This window comes from Dermacentor variabilis, chromosome 7 (genome assembly GCF_050947875.1).
Source record: "Dermacentor variabilis isolate Ectoservices chromosome 7, ASM5094787v1, whole genome shotgun sequence".
Classification (NCBI taxonomy): Eukaryota; Metazoa; Arthropoda; class Arachnida; order Ixodida; family Ixodidae; genus Dermacentor; species Dermacentor variabilis.
The window spans coordinates 164,380,365-164,397,586 of NC_134574.1; the positions used below are offsets into that span (position 1 = coordinate 164,380,365).

General features: G+C 42.4%; 1 protein-coding gene across 13 annotated transcripts in view; it reads left to right on the forward strand.

Annotated features, from left to right (window-relative positions):
* The first annotated feature begins 1,210 nt into the window (after positions 1-1,210).
* Positions 1,211-17,222, forward strand: part of LOC142587262 (uncharacterized) — a 29,320-nt gene continuing 13,308 nt past the window's right edge. For 12 of the 13 annotated variants that reach the window (XM_075698127.1, XM_075698129.1, XM_075698133.1 and 9 more), the window contains exons 1-3: positions 1,211-1,401; positions 4,717-4,779; positions 11,438-11,500. In XM_075698127.1, the coding sequence (XP_075554242.1) occupies positions 1,245-1,401; positions 4,717-4,779; positions 11,438-11,500 (283 nt within the window). In that variant the 5' untranslated portion in view covers positions 1,211-1,244. The remainder of the gene's footprint in view (positions 1,402-4,716; positions 4,780-11,437; positions 11,501-17,222) is intronic. The other variant, XM_075698137.1, reaches the window with a different exon arrangement.

Genomic DNA, 17,222 nt, shown 5'->3' on the forward strand with positions numbered 1-17,222 from the left:
TGAAAGAAAAAATTAACTTAATCTGTATTAATATGTTACCATTCTAGGATACCAACTACGAGGTGAAGAGGCTTGTGAAACAACAAAAGACGCAAGACCGAAATATGGCTGGTGACACCGCCTTGAAGTGCCCGCACTAGCTTGGCGCGACGTCACAAATTGTTACGACGTCTACTAAGGCGTAGTTAATTCTTTTATTGCGAAAGATTGAGTGCACTGTTTTCTAAAAAGTGCCAGAGACCGAACTTAGCAGAGACCGAACTCTTATTTTCGTTTTCTCTTTCAATAATCAACCTATTGTCACAAAATAAAACGGAAATGATGTTTTGAAAGAATGATTTACCAGAATAAACCGGTGTAGTGTTTCTCTTAAGTGTCTCTTTAAAGAAATTACGCAATTAGCGCCTTCATATTGACGCCTTTTATTCCACTCTTCCACTCGTGCTTGAATCTACTCTGTAAGGCACAGCGGAGACGGCGCGTGGCGCATTGTGTCCGGTTAGGAAGGAGCAAAAAATTTGTATTTCATCGGATGCAAAAAGCGTGAAAAATAAATATGGTGAATTAGCGCACGCTCTTGCGCCAGTTGGCCCATGATGAACTTGAAAAAAGGGGGAGTACTAGCGAAACACAAAGGACGCGCACACACAGAAAAGGCGCTAGACGCGGACAGGCGCTGGACATACAACTTTATTGGAATTCACATTGCCGCACATAAACTCCCACGCAGGCGCATCTTCAACTCCTCCCAAGACATGCGCATTGATAAGATCTCGAAAAGTACGGCATGGACCTCGAAAAGTAAATGTGAATTCCAATAACGCACAGTTGAAAGCCCAGCGTCCGTCCGTGTCTAACGCCTTTTACTTGTGTGCGCGTCCTTTGTGTTTCGCTGGTACCCCCCTTTTTTAAAGTGAAAAAGAGCTTCCCGTTATTGGCACCTCTTTCTTTATGTGCCTCTATCATTTCATTTTCAGGGTATTGAGCCTGCAAATTGGGCTAGTTAGATTGGATTCATGGTATAGAAGGCTAAAATCAGCGGCATAGACGAAGTACAGAAAGGCATTGAATCTGCAGAACCAGGAGCACAATTGTCTCGTTGCTCCAAACCTTCTCAATTGCCGGCGCACACGTTCTCTTGGTTGAACAGTAAAATATTCAAGGCGCTCTATAAATAAAGAATAATACTGGTTTTATTCAGTACGGCGGCAATACGTTCTTTCTATTAATCTAGTTCTCACAGTATGCGGCTGCCGCAGCTTGCGATAGATATAAGTAGGGTTATGTGCTGCGACACATCTAGCAATCTGCTATCTTTGTCAAGGCAAAAAGTAAAGATGACGCGTGTTCTCATTGCCGTAGTCCTACTAGTTTTTGTGGCTGTTGGGCACGAAAGAGTAGGTGAGTGTGCTACATAATTTACCTACAAAGTTTGAATGATTTCTCGCATCCTAAAGCCATAATTTTTACTGGAAAGAGACTGTTCTTTCGGTAAGTCAGAGCTGAAAGCGGGTTGCTGCGGAATTCCAAGTTAAGCTTCGTCTGATGAGTTCTTTGACGCTGAGCAGTGCGATTCAAGGGGCACAAAAGTGTTGATCTTCACAGGTATCTAATGCCCGAAATTCACAAATCTTCTTTTACGTAGGCGCGACCTATTGACACACGCAATAGGTCATCTACGCAGTGGCCATCTCGATATCGCAATGCAATATCAATCGCTATCATGAGTAGAGCACCTGAACGCTGGCCAGTCAGGAAGTTGTCCTGCTGTTGAAGTTCTGTGAGTAGGGCCCACACTTGCTAGAAACAAATGGCCTTCCGCAGTCCCCATCCTGAGTAACCTCTGGGCAGATCACGTTTACGCAGTGGCGACATTATAGCCTTGTCGGAAACGCAAGCAGCCTTCATTCGATGCTGCTGAAATGATCAGTAACCCATGGTTATGAGCAATCATCCTTTCGGGACAGCGTTTGCCGTGCCGCTGCAAACGAATAACCATCGCACGAGAGCCGAATTCACAATGTTCTTCGTTTGTGAGCATGGCACTACTGGCCCACCGCCTTTCTTGATGGGGTGCTCATTATGCTGGTTCTTTGAAACAGTTTCTGAAGAACCACTCTAGAATGCGCAACAGAAGTTTATCATTGGTCAACACAGTTCGTCAATATCATGTTTGCTTTCGCTACGTCCCCGGGTTCATTCACGCCCTCGAATTTACAGCTTTCTTTCACATAGGTGCATTCCCTTACTGAACGTCGGCAGGACGGTCATTTCGCTACCGTACGCCCATCGCTGTCATGTGTGGCGGCTGCCCGAATTCCAGCCAATGAGACAACACTATTACGTAAGAGTGCTTTGTCGGCCACCGGAGCTCCGCCGTCGCTAGCCAGCAACAGCTTGTTGAAAGCTTTATTTTTCAAAAGACCTAATGCAGAGCCTGCTAGAGAGCAGAGGCTATAGGCTTAAATTTCCTGACAAAGGCCTCTGACCCTTTACAGTTTGGCAAGCGGTTTTAGGCAAAGATGACAGTCACGCTTTCGTCACAGAACAAATCAACAAAAAACACGGAAATTACACACAGAATATAACGATTTCACACTTTTATAAGAACAGTATCAATGTCTATGCATGTCTATGTTACTTACATAATGCATGAATACATATATACATTAAACATACATTTCACACGAGCGTTTTTTTATGCAACCATATTCATACAACATACGAAGATGTTTGTATACATACATACATATTGCACGCGTATGTATATTTACACACACCAAGAAATCATATAGTAAGTCGATAATGAACCACAGCAAACATTATTGCTGAGAGTATTTTAATTTGGAAATGATTATTAAATTGTTTATGTTATTTTTGAAAATATCTATAGTGGTACTGAAATTCAATTTTTCTTCGACCTTACTTAATATATCAGCTACCTGATATTCCATTTTCTGTCGTCCGTATTCAGTTCGTATTTTGGGAGCGTGTCGTTTTTGGAATCTTCGACAATAGCTAGGAATTATTTCACCTTTTGTGTAGAGTTTGCTTTTGTGTATTAATTGCAATAGCTTGAAATAATATAACTGGTCCGCCCACCGTATACCATGTTTTATAAATAAGGGAACTATTCTTAAATCTTGCACTTTACCAGAATAATTTTCAAAAGACCGTAAAATCTTTTTTTGAAGTATAACAACCTTGTCGTAAATTGTTTTTGTAGTGATACCCGAGACAAGTAAACCATATGTAAGTTTGGAATAAAAAAGAGAATAATAAAGAGTTCGTTTTAGCCAGAGTGGTATAAGGTCGCTTATCCTCTACAAACATCCAGCTGTACCCGCTGAATCTGAGATAATTTATATGTGTAGTCCAACATAGTTTGTCTTGAAACTATACCTCGAGAAATTTTTGTTTTCCAACATGTTTAATTAGGCTTTCTTCAAATTTTAGCAGTACGTTTCTGTACAATCATTTGTTTGTAGGACGAAATATCATGAATGTAGTTTTGGAGGCATTTAATGTCAGCTTTTTGCGTTTCAGCCATCTGGATAGATGAAAAAGATATGCATTGGCATCGCGCTCAACTGTTGCAAGGTTATGGGAGGAAAAAACTATATTTGTGTCATCTGCATGCATGATGACATCAGAGGTACCAGGGATAGAGACAATATCATTTATAAAGATGATAAATAATAGTGGCCCAAGTATGGAGCCCTGAGGGATGCCTTGTATTATTTTTATTTCCGTTGAAAATGCTCCGTTATTTTTTACAAGTTGAAAACGATCAGGCAGATCAGACCTTGATCGGAGAAGATCAAGAGCAATGCCTCGGACTCCATACCTGGATAATTTTAGTAATAAATTGAATTATATAGAGTCAAAGGCTTTCCTGAGGTCTAGAAACAGACTAAACGTATATTCTCTATTCTCCATATTTTCGATGATTTCGTCTTTGATATTTACTAGAGCCTGCTCAGTTGATTTGTGCTTTCGAAAACCATATTGATTTCGTAGCGAGGACCGTGGACGTGGCGAAAGCTTATGGTTTCCTGGAAAGGGGAGACCACCCTGAACACGACGCTTAAGGAATCCATGAATAATTTTTTATTCTCTCTCTTTCTTTCTCTCTCTCTCTCTCTCTCTCTCTCTCTGCCAACGGCGGATGCCCGAACGCTGGTGGCTCCAATTAGTGGTCGGTGGGTAGTCGTCGCTGCTAAAGCGTCATGAAGAAAAGTTATGTGAGAAAATTTTGCATGTGTTATCCTCGTTCATTACCACTACTGGCGCAAAAGGTAAACAAAAAATTGCTCGAACACTGACCGCTTCGAACCCTTTCTCTGGCAACCTGCACCAATGAAGTGGAAATGATGATTACTATGATCTCGGACACCGTAGCACCTATCTCCGGTGAAAGATTGGCTATGAACCGGGTGACTCGAGCAGGTGGAAACTCCGACCATCACGCATTCTTTGTTTTGGGCAATATCCCGACTGCTCACTTCGTGTTTTTGTGTGAGGTGGACTATTGAAACATTAGTTAAAGTAATGCACACATACCTGACACGTATGGACAGAAAAAGCACACGCCAGCAATTGCCTCTGGGGAACAGTTTCTTTTTTTTGGGGGAAATAAAAGTGCCTCGTTTCTCTCTAACGCACCTTTTCCAGCGCTTTTCCCTCGTGATATTCTTTTATTTTTTTTTTTTGCAGAATCCACCATCCTTAGACAAGTCTACAGAAGTGCACTTTCCCCAGGTTCGCTACCGCGTCCTGGTGAGTATCTGCACAAAGTTGTATTTTGACACACAAAAGATACACCATATACAAAGAAGCGATGTGCCTAACTATGTCGCAGCCAGCACCATTCTTTCCAAACGAAACAGAAAATATCGACAGTCAAATGTGGGAATACCAATAAGAAAAATACCAACGCAAAATGGAACACCTAAATACGGAGACCACATCATAGTAGGCATACAAAGAGATCTTTAATATTTAACGTTAGCATTTACATAAGTGATCGCGTTCCGGGAAAGGCACTTGAAGATTGGCGTTAATATTTAAATACATGACGGGAAACTCGACCTTAAATTGTAATCCAAATGAAGTATCAATTAAACAGAGGGAAAATTCTTCACGTCACACCTGGGTAATTGCAGTAACACGATGCATCATCTGGTTGTTAAATCTGTTTTCCCCTCTAGGGAACTTCTTGCTTGACATACGCCACGTTAACGAAATCCTTCGCTAACGCAATTAAGCAATGTTATTTCGTACATAGAAATCGCACCTTCAAGTGGATATGCGAGAAATGGCCACGCTGTAGCTAAACACTAGATTACTTTATTTGTCTTACCGTGGGGTTTAGTGTACAGTTTATGAATACTATGATGAGTTTTGGATATCCATAAACGGCAGTGTCTACGTACCTATCGCAGCCAACTCACGCTGGCAAAAAGTATTTTTTTCAACATTCGTCATTATTACACAAGGGGGTCCCGGAGTTGCAAGAACTGTCAGGGGGACCTCCTATTAGTTATTTAACATTAAATGAGTTAATACATTATGGCAGCATAGCAGCGACAGACATCAGAAAACACGAAGTCAATGAAAAATAAACAAATACAAAAGTTCCTTACATTATATGAAGTTCAAAACACAAGCAAATGAAACCGATACAGCGTATGAATAAATAAATATGTAGTAATTGACACGTTATGGAAATATAGGAATGACATATCAAAGAGCACGAGGTTAATGTAATAGATAATTAGAAACAAATATATGCTTACAATACGCAAAGTACAAATGTTATATATACTGTGCGACAAAAAATTTAAAATGCCTAAGAAAGGAGAAAAAGAAGACAAAGGAAGATATAGAATAACAAATAAATAAAAGGCGTCGATACAATAGGTAAATACAGAATCATTGAAAACTGGTAAATAGATTTGTAGACAATATATACTTATAGTAATGAATCAGTAGCCAGTAGTGTCGTTAGTAAATATTTCTTCGTATCTCTTCTGAATGTTAATGTTGTGCGGCAGGCTTTAATAGGGGGTGGTAGTTTGTTCCAGTATTTAATGGCCGTAAAAAGGAAGTAAACATTCCATAATTAGTGTTTATTCGAGGGAGTAAAAAATTGTTGTTAGAGGAAAATCTCGTATTGTTAATGTTGGTAAGAGCAGAGTTATTAAATGCATCTAAAATTATTTCATGATTTAGTGTGTGGTATATTAGTAAAATCAATTTGAGCTGGAGCATGTAACGTAATGGTAGTACTTTTAAGGAACTGAAAATTGGTACTGCATGTGACATGTAACTAGAGAAATTGATGATCCTCAAGGCTTGATTTTGTAAATGTTGTAGATGTATTATGTGCGAGCAATATGTGTTTCGCCAAACTGAGATGCAGTATTGCAGGTGACAATGAATAAATGCGTAATAAAGTGAAGTTCTAACGTTTTGTGGAAAATACGAGCGCGTTAGGATTAGTACTCTTATTCCAAAGGCAATTTTTTTAGACCATGTCAGCATGCAAGTTAAACTTAAGTTGGGGGTCAAGTTTGACGCCAAGGAAGACAACTTCATGTGCAGGTGAGAGAACATGAGTTTGTAAGACGAGCGGTGGCGCGGGCGCGATGACGCGTTTATGTGCATGAAAAAGCATAAACTGAGTTTTCGAAGGGTTGATGTGAAGTTTGTTACTTGTGCACCACGCCGATAAGTTGCTTAGGTCAGAATTTAGTCGTTTTATTACAGTATTTATGCATTTGCTATTAGTAAATATAGTCGTGCCGTCAGCATATAGTATAGATGAAGTACTGGTTAAACAGTGAGGAAGATCATTAATGTACATTAGGAAAAGTAAAGGGCCTAAAAGTGTGCCTTGTGGGACACCTTTAGTGACTGATTTAGTACGTGAAAGTGAACCTCCGAAATTTACAACTTGGGTTCTGTTAGTTATATAACTGCGGATGAGCGTAAGAGCTGGGCCCACGAATGCCCAGAGCTTCTAACTTGTAAGAAAGGATGTTACGACAGATGGTGTCAAATGCTTTACTGAAGTCAACGAAAACTGAACCAACAATATGGGAGTTGTCAAGGGCATGTTTTATTTTGTCAGTGAATGATGTTATAGCTGTTTCAGTCGAATAACCTTTACGAAACCCGTGTTCTTCCGGCGAGAGAAGATTAAATTTGTGAAAGTAGTTTGTTAAGCGGGTTACAAGTGGTTTCTCAATGGCTTTGCTAAAAGAAGATAGCATGCAGATAGGACGGTAGTTTGAAATTAATTATTTGTTACTTTCTTTAATATAGGAGTTATTTTACCGTGTTTTAATTCGTCGAGGAAAACGCCTGTTATGAACATGCAGTTAACAATGTGCGCGAGTACATCGGCGATATGAGATGATACTAATTTGATTTTAGAAGGTTGTAAATTATCAAGGCCGGGACCTGTAGTTCGTAAACTAGCGATTTAATCGGATACTTCTTTGGGTGATGTAGGGAACAAGTAAAATGAATAAGGTGTTTGTCTGAGTACTGGCTGTGGTATACTGTCTAGTGAATGATCATGTGTAGGACAGAAGAAAGTATTGAATTCATTTGCGATATCAGTGGCTTCCGTTACTACCCTTGTTCCTGTATTAAGTTGGTTCAATGTGTGGTTTGGTGAAGACAGATGAAGAAAGGACCTAATGGTATCCCAGGTTCTGCGGGTGTTATTCTTGTGTTTAACAATCGTTTTCTCAAAGTAGGAACGCTTGGCTTCTTTCAAGAGTCTTGTAAGTGTGTTAGAATAAGTTATGTACCGCGACTTTAAAGTTACATTAAAAGGTTCGCGCTTTAATTTTTTATGGAGGTTATCACGTTTTTTAATACTTTTTAAGATGGATCCTGTTATCCATGGGTTTCTAGGGGCGGAGAACCAGTGAGCATTTTGTGTTAGGCTAGTACACTCCGAGTATACGCTTTTAACTTTGTTGTTAAATTGTTCGAATGCCAGGATTGGGTCTGTTATAGAAAGAATCGGGTTCCAGTCGATTTCAGCAATTTGACTAATGAACTTAGTGGTGTGAAAGTTCGCCGTTTTTATGTTTCTTTGGTACGGTGTCTGAATAGACTTTAATAGAACGAATATGAGATAGTGGTCTGTTATAGGAACAGTGACTACGCCAGCACATTGCTCTAGGTTTAATTTTGATAATACATGATCTATTAAAGAGCGAGATCCGGACGGAGGACATCTTGTGGGTACGGTTATTAATGAATCTAGGCAATATCCCGCATATCAGTTAGTATAATTCGAACAATAACTATCTTTGGAGTTAGTAATATCTATGTTTATGTCACCGAGGATGACAACACTTTTGTTTTCGTTTGCAATGATGTTCAAGATAGCATCTAGTTGAGAACAAAAGTTTGCAGAGCAAGACGATGGAGAACGATATACTGATCCAATTATTGTGTTTCTACTGTTAGCTGAAATAAAAGATTTATCGAATTCCAAAAATACAGATTCAACGTTAGGGCAAGAGAAAGATAGATCATAGCGACGGTGATATGGATGGTTATCTTGGACAAGAATTGCTGAACCACCATACCGCGTTTGTGTATTTACCTATTGTATCGACACCTTTTATTTATTTGTTATTCTATATCTTCCTTTGTCTTCTTTTTTTCTCCTTTCTTAGGCATTTGAAATTTTTTGTCGCATAGTCTATATAACATTTGTACTTTGCGTATTGTGAGCATATATTTGTTTCTAATTATCTGTTACATTAACCTCGTGCTCTTTGACATGTCATTCCTATATTTCCATAACGTGTCAATTACAACATATTTATTTATTCATACGCTGTATCGGTTTCATTTGCTTGTGTTTTGAACTTCATATAATGTAAGCAACTTTTTGTATTTGTTTATTTTGTCATTAACTTCGCGTTTTCTGATGTCTGTCGCTGCTATGCTGCCGACCTCTCCTCCTTTCTCTTCATTAAAATCTACTCCTCCTCCTCCTCCGGATATACAATAGCTTGCTATCAGCGTTTGTCAACCACACTTCTGAGAGGCAAATGATAGTGAAAGGGTCACTTAGATTAGAAAAGAAATCTATCATGTTATCATAGTTCTTTGAGAGGCTACGTATGTTGAAGTGTATCAGGGATTTATGGGTGAGCCTGCTGTTATTTAGTGAACGTTTTAGTTCTTCTCAAGAAAAATACATTGTTTGGAATATTTATTTTATTAGATATAGAAACGGAAAGCTTCGACAGCTACGAGGCGATTAGCGAAAGGTCGCGTGTGCTAGAAATAACGTACACGCTGCCTCCTTCTGTCTTTCATGCTTTGATGCGGCACTTGTCCGTCCATAGAAATTTCCAGTTGTGCTGCTTTTTCAGTTCGAGGGCTTGAGCAAGCAGATGTTTGTTGTCTTGTGTTAAGTGGTCGTTAATAAAGACCTTGGCCTCTGCAGACGGAGGGAAGCCGAGAGTAGTAGTGTTTAGTCGTGCTTTCCGGGCCTTATTTACGAAATCAGCCTTCCTAGTGCGGGAACAGAAGCGTGCAATTATATGTTTATCCTTCTTCGCAGGGACGCGGTGAACAATGTCTATGTCAGATGGTGCCACAGGGCAGCCAAGCTTGTCGCCGATTTTTTGGAGAACCTCGACACAATTCTCGCCCTGTGTGGACGGCACACCCCTGATCTCGACATTGTTTGTACGAGAATACTGCTCGAGGTCCGCTACCCTTCTAGCCAGCTTTTCGTTTTCTTTTGCGAGTGTTTTGTTCTCTGCATTCATAGCGTCACATCTTCCCCTCGATTCTTCGTACAGCTGGTTCATCATGCGCAAACTTTCACGCACTTCTGCGATTTCTTTCCGAAGGGCGTCAACATTGCGAGCAAGTTCTGCATTACTGGGCATTGCTAAAAAACCGCGGGAGTAACCTTGGCAGCAGCAGGCGTGACAAAAGTTAACAGAATGGTAAATGCCGTATAAAAGCGAAGACTAACCTGCGTAACCAAAAAGTACTGCTTAGTGGTGTGTCCTTGTTGCCACGGCTGCTGCTGCCAAGTGAAGCGCAGGACCAGACGGATCCCTTTTTTGTAGTGCTGGTGGCGCCACGGAGCGGTCCAGTTCAGTGGTAGCGTTGCGAGATGTCACCAAGTGGCCACGGTGATATCAACTGGCGGGGATGGTGGGCGTGAAGTCCACGTGCCAAGATAGCCGTATGCTTGTCAGCACAACGGCGGTAGAAATCAACGCTTCCCGTTTACTGTGCTCCGATCTGCGTAACCAAAAAGTACTGCTTAGTGGTGTGTCCTTGTTGCCACGGCTGCTGCTGCAAGTCCTACACTTCCGGTACTTGCTCCATCTAGTAAGAGAGTCCTGCCACAAATATGCCGTTCGAGCCAGTACAGTTTCGGAAGTCAGGTGTTCGTAGTAAAGTGCTGTTTAGCACTTCCTTGCTACGGCTGGAAGAAGCATGCTCCCGTAATCCTAGCGGAAGCCGGATAGTTGGTCTACGTCACCGACTGTACCTCCACTCTCTGAACATCGCCTTGGCGAACGAAGGAATAAATAAATCGATGCACCGAAGTGCCAGAACAGAAATGATTCAGATTTCTGGGCATACAAGCGTCATTAATGTTGATAACTTTGCTTGGGAAGTATTGGGCAAATGAACATTCAGTTACCCTCAACCACTCAGTACCTAACTAGCTGAGAAGTGAATAGTTTACCGTTTTAATGCTAAAAACAGGAAGCATGACCCTCCAAGACTGCTGTAAGAAGCGCACTGCACTGACTTGGCGCAATGCTTTAACCTGCTTCTGAGTCGAACCTTGTGAATGTTAGGCCGGCAGGTAATACTTCATTTGCCTGCGTTCGCTTTCAATGACCCCACATCAACTTGTATTATCCACAAAGCTTTATATTCTTAATTTCAAGTCAAACTGAACAACTTATGCGATTTGTGGCTGGAAACATTCCGGTACTATTAGTTGCAGCTGTCTAGATGAGACAAAGCAAGACGAAGGAAAATAGAAAGCATAGGCAAATTAACAGCATGAATAAAAGGCGGGAGAAAGTACGGCTAAGTAAGATATATGAAGGAAAAGCTTGCTGTACACTTGCATGAACGCGCAATTTCATCGCATTGTCAGAAGAACTCACGCATGAAAGTCGACAACAAATGAGGTTCCAAAGCCCAGCAGTCTCCAAAGATGTTCTTGAGATGCAAGTAGTGAATAGGTAATGCACACACGACAACGCAGGTGGGTGATTCGCATCACAGCAGTTGCTGTTAGGAACGTCTGCACAGTCTTTTGTTAAAAATTACCGACTCATGGTGCTGATACCTTAAACCTGCAATGTTTTGGTGGTGAGTACCTGAGCAGCATCAGTGTTTTTCTTTTCATTAGCTTCCTGCCTAGGTCACAACACGGACACCACCGAAAGACGTTTGAGTGGACTGAGCAGTTCCGGTAAGTGTAACAACCACCTTCATATAGAAGCGATAGATACGCACATGCCTATCTCTCTACGTGAAACATTCTCAGATCATTAATCTAGGACCGGGTCAATATATTTCATATGGTATTTTGATGCACTGCTCATATAGTCAGAAGCCTTCCTTTATCCGTCTAAAGCGACGCTCGTTTCATTTTGTCTTGAGTGTCTAGTGCTGAAGTGGCTTATATGGAGCCAATTTGTCCATCTACTCATTTGGATGATTGGCTCGTTGAATCGCTGGGCAACGCTCGACAGATATATATGACGATGTGGTAAGTTTGTAGATCTAGCTTTTACAACAATACGTAATAATCATTCCCTAGACAATAACCATTTAAAAGCCCGTATGGATAAAAAAACGTGCTGAACGTGGCGTGGCTGACGCCCTCAAGAGTGAGATCGAATCACTTATGGGAAGAAATAACGTTTCCCTTTTCGGCGAGTTTGTGGCAAGTAAACATGACGCTAGCAGCGACAGATACAAATACTGCTTAAAAAATTATAGCAGCTATCGCTTGTCACACTCTTGTGTCAGACATTTGGAAATCACCAGGTGGTCAAAACTACGGCGTTTCTCATTGCAAATGTAGTTTGAGATCGTTGTCGTATACAATAAACTGTATTACAACCTTAACGTTAGACGTGTTATCAATGCACAAACCAACACCATCAGTGAGGGCATCGAAGTTTTCTATAGGGTACGAAGTTACCGCAGTTTGAAGTGAGGTAGGTGATTGTGGGTTCTGTGCAAACAATAGGTAAAGATTAGAAACCGCGCAAACCGCTTATGATCACACGTACTTCTGCTGCTTTATAATGTATAGTGTGCACTCTCTTGAACGGCAATGAAGAGTTGAGGACAAGAATCCGGTAATTACACAATGACTATTTAAACAAATTTGGCGGATGTTTGACATACTGTGCTTGTAAAAACAGATAAAATTTCATTGAGCAGCATGAGCGCACTGGTGATTATATACTGATGACATACTATACATGTCGCCTATCCGGATTGCTTGTTTTTGAAGTGAAATTCACAGTGACGTTCAACCTACAATATGGACCAATGCCATATCACGATGAACGAGCCATGTTCTGGAAGGGATTTGTCGCAGAGTATTTGTTGATTCGCCGGTACCAGTGCCACATTCCCAATGACTGACGTCTCTCATAAATCCGTTTTATGGCAGAAGGGCGGATCTTGATTATGGAAGTCATTCGATGCGGATATAACGTCTTATATTCTTTCGTCATTGTATGTCTGACAAGCCACGGTGACCATATAATGTTACAAGTTTGCTACCAGCAAACTTTACTTTTTTATCCAAAATACAATGTTATTGTAAACTGAAAATAGTACTGGCGGTGTCTGAACGGATACACTGCAGCATATAGTGCACATATCAGCAAAGATATGTTTGCTTAAGTTGTTAAACCGAAGCTGCTTCTCAGGGGGAAATTGAATAATTTGTTCTTCGGTGAGTGTCAGTGCATTGTTAAAATCACTATGCATTGTAGTCGGATCTATCAGTGATCTATATTTATTACGAGACAAACTTGCTGCTGATTTGATGAATGAGACATGCCTTCTTTTGAGACTAAACTAACTTTTCAAACATTGACACTTGGGAGTGTAACATCAGAGAAACGCGTCGTAAATATTTGACACTTCTAACAGGAATCAGTGTAATTAAGAATAAATTATTTGACAAGATAATCAGTGAAGTAATTAGTGAAGCTAATATACACACAAGAGCACAGACGGTATAAAATACGGGATCTATCGATAATGTAAAACAAGACACAGTATTTGACAAAAATAGAAAGGCTGAGAGCAAAGCACCGAGTCTAGTCACATGAACTATCACGCAAATTTTACAATATTTCTACAAATGTAACACTACTAGCGCAAATACGATGCATTCCTCATCAACACAGCGACGCAATTGTAACACAATGGCACTAATCTTTCCTGGTTCGGCATACGTTTCAGTGCGACAAAAGCGCGCATGACATTCATTATAGGCAACGAACGTGTCTGTCTTTTTCACCGCGCATTACTTCCACCACTCGAAGGAAGCGTGCAGAAATTACACGAGGGGCAGGATTAGCAAAGCTGCCCTCAGAATTCTTGGCGGAGCCAACTTCGCCGAGAGGAACGTTACGCACAAGTTAATCTGGATTCCGGCCCACGCAGCCATAGAGGGCAACGAAAGGGCAAACAGCCTAGCTCGAGAGACCACGTTCCGAGCAGAGCAGTCGCACGCCCCGTAGTATCACCCACACGCTTGTGAAGGAGGATACACAGAAATCTTAAACTTACACAGAGGGACGAGAGCCAAATATCCCCCACCGCACAAAGCTCTAACGCAGGAGGAAGCAACGAGTTGGCGCAGATTGCACACAAACTCCTTCCCAAATTTATACATCCTAAACAAGATGTACCCAACACAATACAGAGACACCTGCCCATGGTGCGGGGCCACACCCACACTCTATCATGTCGCATGGGAATGTAAACACAGTCAATCATTCCACCAACACAATAACCCGAGTGCGGAGCAATGGGAGAGCCGGCTTACCAGCTGCGAGCTCACGGCCCAAAGGGCCTTAGTGCAGCACGCTAGTGCGGTAGCTAGGCTCAGTGGAACCCTGGAATAGGGGCCCACCCTTGCCGCAAGAGGCTCCAAGTCGCCGGCGCCCAAGAAGACGACGGAGACCTCGAGACGCTAAATCCTTGAAAGAACCAAATAAAGTTTTCTCTCTCTCTCTCTCTCTCTCTCCACCGCTATCGGGACCTTCACTTCACTCCACACATTGTCAAAAACGTGAGTGGTCATTATAGCCCATGTTAGCCCCCTTTCGCATGATTGCACGAGCGCCGCGTCATAACTGGACGCAATGCACCGATCAAGTCGTGTCATATTTTAACACGATAGCATTAAGGACCCCGTGTCGTAGGAAATCCGCTGCCGGCGTCGGCGGCGTTGTCCGTGAGAGAACAATCATCCCGAACCACGCAGGCCCTCCGCGTGGGGCACAAGCGTTACTGAACTAATTGAATTTTTCCGTGTAAAATACGTCACAAAATTCGTAAAGACTTACACACAGCCTACTCGCATGATATGATCGTATAGTAATTTTAATATACGAGAAAACATAATTCTCTTACGCGGAAACTCAAACCCCTTTTCTAGCTATTTTTGAGGTTTGGGGCGGCTGTCCAATAGCTCCGGGATTGGCCCACGCAAGAGGCCGCGTTTCTACCAGAACGCTCGCGTTTGTACATGGCGTTCTCCTACAGCGTTTGCCGGTAAACATTGCGGGTACATGAGCTGCAGTGGCCGGGAAGTGTGAGCGGCAGTCAGGGATCCTTGAATGCTATCGTGTTCTCTCTTAAGAGCGAAGCGTAAGCATCCGACACATTTTTAACGCGACAGCGTTAAGGAGCTCGTGTCGCAGAAAAGCCGGTGTCGTCGGCGTCGGTGTCGGTGTCAGCGGCGTTGGCCGTGAGCGATAAATCCCAGCAGGCACTTTATGATTAAAAAACAACTTGGAAGATGGGCTGGGTGGGAATCGAACCAGGGTCTCCGGAGTGTGAGACGGAGACGTTACCACTGAGCCACGAGTTCGATGCTTCAAAGCGGTACAAAAGCGCTTCTAGTGAACGCGGTGTTGCCTTAGAAACGAGCTGTTTCTAAGGCTCAGGCGTGCATCGCTTGCTCAGGCGCACATTTCGTTGTCGCGCCGAACGCTGCGTTGCTCGACGCTCACCGCGGGGCGCGTAGTCGCTGCGCCGTAGCCCATTGTCTTACACCCCTTGGCGGGTCGACGGGGACGCTGTCGCGTTCCACTCTTGAAGGCGAAGCTTAAGCGTCCTCCAATTTTTAGAGTCTGTTCTTGTTCTTAGTGTTGTTCCATGAAGAGCCTGACAATTATCAATTTCGTCAAATTTCTGGTGTTCCTGGAGCTTATGGCTTCCATGTTCAGCACGATCGTCGCTGATCAGGGCACCCCAACGTCCTTGTTTTCCTTGTTGTTTGCAAACACGCATGCGTCTGTATCATGGTTCGAAGCTCAACGCTAGCGTTATTCTCTCACTCGACCCTTCTTTCAAGTCTCCATCCACATTCATCGTGGACTCCCACGTTTCTCCGAAGCCGAATCCTTTTTCACTTCTTGCCTCTTAGTGCGCCACGCCACATGACAAAAAAAACGACATATAGCATTGCCACCAGGATGGATGTACCGGCTAGCTTGTTCGACATTTTAGAATGGTGCAGCAGTGTGAAAGAAAGACATGGGCGAAGGGGCGACTTAAGACCTACACAGCAGTGCCTGTTTGTGTGAATACCTGTCAGAAATTGGTCTAATTAGAAAACTTTAAAGATTGCACACTTCATATACAAAAGTCTAAATTTACCCGCCATGTCACCTGTAAATATTAGTATCAGGTCCACTCGGCCATTTCCTATTTATTTTTATCCTCTTTTTCTCCCACCCTCTTCTGGAATCTTTCAGTCCCATTCCCCATCCCTATACAGAGTAGCATGCCAGCGGTTATATACGCGCCGGCAAAATTACGTTTTTATAGTAAAGAGCTCTCTCTCTCTCTCTCTCTCCCTGTTTGTGTGCAGAACCTGTGCGTGTGTCTTCCTTTCGTCGATGTCTTTTGTGCTGCTGTACCGTTCCTAATGCATTGTGTAGTCCTGTATGGGGCCTTAGCGTCGCATTGAGGCAAGACTACTGGGTAGTGGCTTTGCGCGTATCGTGTTAGTGTGTACAGTGGTAATGAGCAGTGGCCTCGCCTAATGGATAATGCGCTAGTTGGTGATGCGGTAGTGGATAACGGGCTTTTCTCCACTAGGCAATTGAGAAGTCAGCCCACGCAAAGTGTGGGCAAAACGCAAAAATAGGTCGCAATCTTTTTAGCCCCTGTGAATGTTTGGAAACTGCTGTAGTTACTAATGTTTTACTGTTATTTATCAGAGTGCACGGACCTCAGAAGTGGCCAAACACAGGCGGTATTCTCGTGCGATCCCTTTCGCAAACACTAGGACTAGTGCAGGGCACGCCGGCGTCTGCAAGCGCCGATGTGAGCAATCTAGTCTAAAGTGCTCGCGTGTCGTGGCAAGATGTCGGTGGCTAGGCACGCAGTCACAGCACAGTTGACGCAATTTCAGAAACGCTGTCGACGCTAGCGGCGCTAATCATGTGAAATCTCGAGAAAATAAATGCATCTCCATATGCATCTGCGAAAAATATCGCCTGAGAAAACCGCTAAGTGCTGTGCCTTCCATATCCGTGTATCTGTGCAGAAAGCGCTCTGCACTTTATTTGTGTCATAAATGTAAGTAAGTAAAGAAAGGTAAGTAAGCTAAGTAAAGTAAGAGAATTTTTTTGCGGCAAGTTAAAACACACAAAAAAAGGAAAACACATAGAAGACAACACGAGCAGCATGCCTTCTATGTGTCTTCCTTTCTTGTGTGTGTTTTAACTTGCGACAAAAAACATGTCTTTTAGCAAGTACCAACTAGGCCAACGAGCAGTTCTGTTGCAAAAGTAAGTAAAGTAAGCTAACTAACTAACTAAGTCAATCCGTCAGACAGTCTCTCTCTAGCATTTTCCCACCAACTTGGGTCAATTGGTAGGTAGCCTGTGACCTAAAGAGTAGCGCTACGTTGATTCAAGACT